Source organism: Fukomys damarensis, unplaced genomic scaffold, assembly GCF_012274545.1.
Source record: "Fukomys damarensis isolate Sample0158 unplaced genomic scaffold, DMR_v1.0_HiC HiC_scaffold_27, whole genome shotgun sequence".
Lineage (NCBI taxonomy): Eukaryota > Metazoa > Chordata > Mammalia > Rodentia > Bathyergidae > Fukomys > Fukomys damarensis.
The window spans coordinates 5,661,372-5,666,692 of NW_022900939.1; the positions used below are offsets into that span (position 1 = coordinate 5,661,372).

At 57.7% G+C, this 5,321-nt stretch overlaps 2 protein-coding genes across 4 annotated transcripts in view; one reads left to right on the top strand and one right to left on the bottom strand.

Moving 5' to 3' along the window:
• The window catches only part of Arfgap2 (ADP ribosylation factor GTPase activating protein 2), a 9,806-nt gene extending 4,816 nt beyond the window's left edge, over positions 1-4,990 (top strand). For both annotated transcript variants that reach the window (XM_010612446.3, XM_010612445.3), the window contains 7 exons: positions 18-149; positions 2,287-2,415; positions 2,495-2,626; positions 3,480-3,606; positions 3,717-3,810; positions 3,884-4,002; positions 4,233-4,990. In XM_010612446.3, the coding sequence (XP_010610748.1) occupies positions 18-149; positions 2,287-2,415; positions 2,495-2,626; positions 3,480-3,606; positions 3,717-3,810; positions 3,884-4,002; positions 4,233-4,253 (754 nt within the window). In that variant the 3' untranslated portion in view covers positions 4,254-4,990. The remainder of the gene's footprint in view (positions 1-17; positions 150-2,286; positions 2,416-2,494; positions 2,627-3,479; positions 3,607-3,716; positions 3,811-3,883; positions 4,003-4,232) is intronic.
• Positions 4,991-5,144: 154 nt separating this feature from the next.
• The window catches only part of CUNH11orf49 (chromosome unknown C11orf49 homolog), a 164,132-nt gene continuing 163,955 nt past the window's right edge, over positions 5,145-5,321 (bottom strand). For both annotated transcript variants that reach the window (XM_010612444.3, XM_033756652.1), the window contains one exon: positions 5,145-5,300. In XM_010612444.3, coding sequence (XP_010610746.2) covers positions 5,165-5,300 — 136 coding nt within the window. In that variant the 3' untranslated portion in view covers positions 5,145-5,164. The remainder of the gene's footprint in view (positions 5,301-5,321) is intronic.

Below are 5,321 nucleotides of genomic sequence, written 5' to 3' on the forward strand. Positions count from 1 at the left end.
CTCTCCCTGTCCTACAGGGTCGCCTCTATGCGCCTGGCCTACCAGGAGCTCCAGATCGACCGGAAGGAGGAGGAGAAGAAGCTGCAGAACCTGGAAGGGAGGAAGCGGGAGCAGGCCGAGAGGCTGGGCATGGGCCTGGTGTCCCGCAGGTGAGGTTGGCAGGGCGTGGCGGGCAGTGCCAGTGGTTTCCTGGGAACTAGGTGGGGTCTGCCCGGTAGTTCCGATTCTGTGCTTAGTCTCCCTTGAGGTGGAGTAAACCACTGTGTTGAGTGCATCGTGTTAAAGCACCTGCTGCAGCGCTGAGGGCGCTGTGTGGACTTAGCGAGTGCCGGGGGTGGGCACGTTACTGAGGGTGCTAATGGCAGACGAGGGTGGGACACTTCTTCATTTTTCAAGACCAAACAGACCTGCAGGTCCTCAGCATCTCTCATCTCTGTCCACTCAGTGCCGTTTGCTGACAACAGCTACCCCCAGTTTTTGTGCCTTTCGGGTGGGTACTGCCTTTTCTGTTTCAGAACCACTGCTTGTGTTGCTGCACATTTCTTAACCAGAGCGAGTGTTGCAGACCAGCTCTGGTACTTTTGTATCTCGCTGTGAGTTAATGTCAAGAGATCCACATAATAGATTTTTGTTCTCTTAAAAATTGGAATTTCTAGCTGGGCTTGGGGATACACCTGTAATTCCAGCTCTCTGGGAGCTGAAACAGGGAGGACTGAAAATTTGAGCCCAGACTAGGCAACTTAGTGAGACCTTTCAAAGCTTAAAAAAAATAGGCTGGAGTCATAACTCAGTGCCAAGGCCCTGGGTTCAGTCCACAGTACAAAAAAAAAAAAAAAAAAAAAAAGAGGCGTGTCTCATAGTTGTGCTTCTTCTGAGGAGGTTTGAGCTCATTCTGATGGGCCTTGGGTGGGATAAGACGGGAGCGACTGTTAACTCCTTCATACACATGAAAATGGTTGAGATGCAGGGTACGTAAGTACCTTGCCTAGAGCCCACAAATAGAGTAGCTATCAGAACTAGATTTTTTCCAGTACTGGGCCTTGAACCCAGGGGCTTGTGCCTGCCAGGTAAGCAAGTGCTCTACCACTGAGATGTGTTCTCATAACTTCTGTTTTGAGACAGTGCCTGAGTTGCACAGACTGGCCTTGAACTTGTGATCTTGCTGCCTCAGCCTTCCAAATAGCTCGGATTAGAGGACAGTGCCATCACACCTGGCTCATAAGTAGATTTTTAACACAAAACTATTTGATTCCACATTCAGTATTTTTCTTTTTTCTTTATTTACTGTTATGGCACTGGGGATCGAACTCAGGCTGTCTTCCACCGACCGTCTCAGCCCTTTTTGTGGTTGCTTTGAGATGGTCTTGCCAAATTGCCCAGGCTGGCCTCAGACTTGTGATCCTCCTGCCTCAGCTTCTTGAGTAGCTGAGATTCCGGATGTGTACCACTGCAAGTCAGTATTTCTAGCCATTATTTTCTGGGAGGAGCTCTATCTGTGTGCTGCTGGTGTCATCATAGCTGCTCAGCAAAACATACAATTTGAGTCTGGAAAAGGATTGGTGGAGTCCTACATTCCCCCACCGGTTTTGGTTACAGAAGAGTGACTAGGTTGAGGGCCATGGACAACTTCCTGTTTCCTTTTTTCCGGCAGTACAACATGCTGTCTTACTGAAATCCAGCCTATCCTATCTAAAGTCGATTGCAAAACATGCCCTCCTCGGGGTTTTTCCAGCCAGAAGCTGTAGCTAGTTTCTGAAGAGTTCATTTGACTCCGATTAATCTTGCAAGTGGCCCTGTGGAGGCTGGTGGAGGAATGAGGCCAAAGCCATCCGCCCACCCACCCTGTCCCAGGCCCCTCATAGGAACAACACCCAGCTGGTGCTCAGTACATGGGCCAGACTCTGGGTGCCTAAGTGCTCTTCCTCTGGTTGGGAAGGGGACAGGGTCATTAAGGACCCTCCTTGGGTGGCCTGGGCAGTCTCCTCACCTGGGCATTTCTCATGCTGTCCTCTGGGTCTGGGGCCGGAGTGGCTGTCCAGGATGCAGCACGACTTTGGCACGCTTGTGTTAAAGTGCCCCGGGCAACGGCTGCTGGCCAGGGAAGCTTTTCCGGGCTCCCCTCCCCAAGCTGCCACCAGTGCCTGGTGCCCCCCTGGGTCTGACCACCGCTGTACACGGCAGGGAGGGGAGGAGTGGGTGGTGTGTGGGGAAGTGGGCTGGCAGCCACCTGGCCACTCTTGTGCCATGATGCTGATGCTGCCTGCGTGCCTGCTGCTTTTTGTACAGCTCCGTGTCTCACTCGGTGCTGTCTGAGATGCAGGTGATCGAGCAGGAAACCCCAGTGACTGCAAAATCCTCCCGCTCGCAGCTCGACTTGTTTGACGACGTTGGAACTTTCGCCTCTGGGCCCCCGAAGTAAGGCTACTGCTGGGGTGTAGACTTGGCCACCACCTAGCTTATCTGGCTGCTTTGAGCCCCCCTGCTGTCTCCCTAGGTACAAGGACAACCCATTTTCCCTGGAATCCTTTGGTTCTCGCTGGGACACTGATGCCACCTGGGGAATGGACAGGGTGGAGGAGAAGGAGCCAGAAGTGACTATCTCAAGCATCCGGCCAGTTTCAGAAAGGTACAGGGCTCTGGGGCAGCAAATACAGTAGCGCTTCCTGTGAGGAGGGAAGTTCTGTATCTGGCTGCATGCTGGCCACTTGCTGGGGGTGCTCTTGAGCCTTGAACACACGGCTGTGAGCCAAGGAACTGAATTTCTAGCACCATCTCGTGTAGTTTCAGGAAGCGTAATGTTATCGTCGCCCCTGTGGTCGGAGCTACCTCAGTAGACAGGACAGGGATTGGGTGGTGGGGCGAGCTATATCACATCTCAGGGAGCCTGGCTCTCTGGTTGTCGCTGTGGCTTGGGATCTGACTCTTTGGCAAAAGGGGCCCAGTTTTACTCCTCATCCTGGCCTCCTTCCTAAAGGCTGTTTACATGTTGGTGGTGCAGGAGATGAACCCGGGCCCTTCCTGCACATTCTGGGCGTGCTGTCCCTGAGCTGCACACCGGCCCTAATTTATTTTTTTAAATCCTCATCCCATGTTGATCTGGGCTGTGATTTGCTGTTAAGTTATCCTCAAATCATTCATTTGTAAAGAAATGTGGTGAACCTTGTAAAACCCCTAGTGGTATCTGTACTGTAGGTGCCGAGACTGTCGAGACAGGCCAGCTGAGCGTGTGGTCACCCATGTCGGGCAGATAGTCCCTGGTACCAGGACAGCGGCAGTGACAGTACAGGCCGTGGGGGTGGGGGCTGAAGCCCAGACTCCCCCAAGCCAGGTTTCCACTCTGTGCTGGCTGTGTGGAGAAGGGAGGGGCTCCTGTGACCCTCTGGAGAGTCTCTCCCCGGGCAGGGGGTCCCTGTGCTCCAGAGCCACAGACAGAAAGGGCCCCTAGCAGAGCTGTGGTTTGGGTCCTCTCTCCTCTGCAGAGCCACCAGCCGGAGGGAGGTGGAGAGCCGGAGTGCGGGCCAGGAGTCCAGCGAAGCACAGCAGAAATTTGCGGGCGCCAAAGCCATCTCATCAGACATGTTCTTCGGGCGGGAGGTGGACACCGAGGTGAGTGAGCAGCCACGTGACACTTGAGGACTTCTGCTCCATGTGGCCTGGCGGGTGGGAGTTGTCACCTCCATGGCCGAAGGTCCCCAGGCCCGTCTTTTCTTTCATAGTATGAAGCCAGGTCCCGGCTACAGCAGCTCTCGGGCAGCAGTGCTATCAGCTCTGCAGACCTCTTTGGGGACATGGATGGAGCTCATGGAGCAGGTGGGTGAGGTGGGGCGGTGGTGCAGGGTGGGCCACCCGCAGGGCTCGGGGTCACCCTCCCTTCCCTTCACAGGAAGCGTGTCTCTGGGCAATGTGCTCCCCACCGCCGACATGGCGCAGTTTAAGCAGGGCGTCAAGTCTGTGGCTGGCAAGATGGCTGTGCTGGCCAGTGGGGTGATGAACTCGCTGCAGGTGAGGCCTGTGGTGCGTGCGGGATCCCCTCTGCTGACCTGGGGGCAGCGCGGTTGCCTTCCTTCTGGTTCTGTCCTGGTGGGGCTCTCCCCGGGGTCTGCGGTGTGTTCCCCTGCTGTGGCCCCCTCTGCCTGCCGTGCGCTGCAGCCCAGGTGTCGGGGGAGGCAGTGCGCATCCTGGGCGCCCTAGCGGCCCGGAACCTGACTTCCCTTTTTCTGTCCCTGCCCCAGGATCGCTATGGTTCTTATTGACCCCAGCCCTGTGGCTGGAGCCCGCGGTTCCCAGCCAGTGACGCCTGCCCTGCCCGGTGGAAGTTGGGGAGGATCCTGACTTCTGTGCTGTGCGATGGGTGGCCTTGGAGGACTCAGGGCAGGGCCGCAGCAACACCAGCCCTCCCTCTACCTGTGGGCTGCTCTCTCCTCGTCCCGTCTTCGGCCCACCCAAAGGTGCGGCTCACTTGGCTGTGTTGGAGGGGGCAGGCGCCGGCCGGCTTCTGCTCAGCTGCTCTGGCTCGCTCTTCCCAAAGGGAAGTGGAACGTGCGAGGCTTCTCCCAGCTCTCGGGGGGTCAGGGGGCTCCCTCCGCTTTGCAGCAATGGCAGGGGGCCCCTGGGAGGCCCTGGGTTTTCCCTGCTGTTCCTGGGTGCCGGGGAGGTCAGGAGGGGAAGGACCTTGGGGCCTAAGGGCTAGAGACTGGCGCTTCAGTTTCCCGAGTGACCTTCTCCTGTCCCCGCCATCTGGAGCCTGCCTGCTGAGTGTCTCAGAGTCCCGCATCACTGTGGCCACGGCAGCCCTGTGTCCCTCCTGCCCTGGCCTGTGTCTCATGACCAGATGCTGCGTCTCTGCGGCCAGCCAGGGAGATGGGACTGGGACAGAGCTGGCTGTACGCTCGGCTTGGTCCTCTGCTCTCCTGGCCCGCGGGGCCTGCAGCAGGCCTCGCCTCGGCAGCTGGGCCGTGCACTGTGCCATCTTGGTGCCATCCTCTCTGCTGCGGGGCAGTCTGGGCACAGCCCCTACCTGTGGGTGGTGAGTTGGGCCCCTCCAGCAACACAACCGCTCCGCCCTCCCCTGGAGGGACAGGACTTCTTTCAGGACTGTTTGTATTGAGACAGCGGCGTCAATAAAGCCCCCACGGGGCCTCCTGCTGCCTTCCGCCCACCCGGCTCACTCAGGCTCCCACCAGCTCGGCACGGGCGCGCTCTCTGGGGCCTCTGGCTTGTCTCTTCGCTGAGCGCCCGCGGACCCCGGCTCCTTGGCCCTGTGCTGCCGCGGGGTCCGGTGCAGCCTGGACCTCACCACCCTGTGGCAGGCGGGGGGAAGG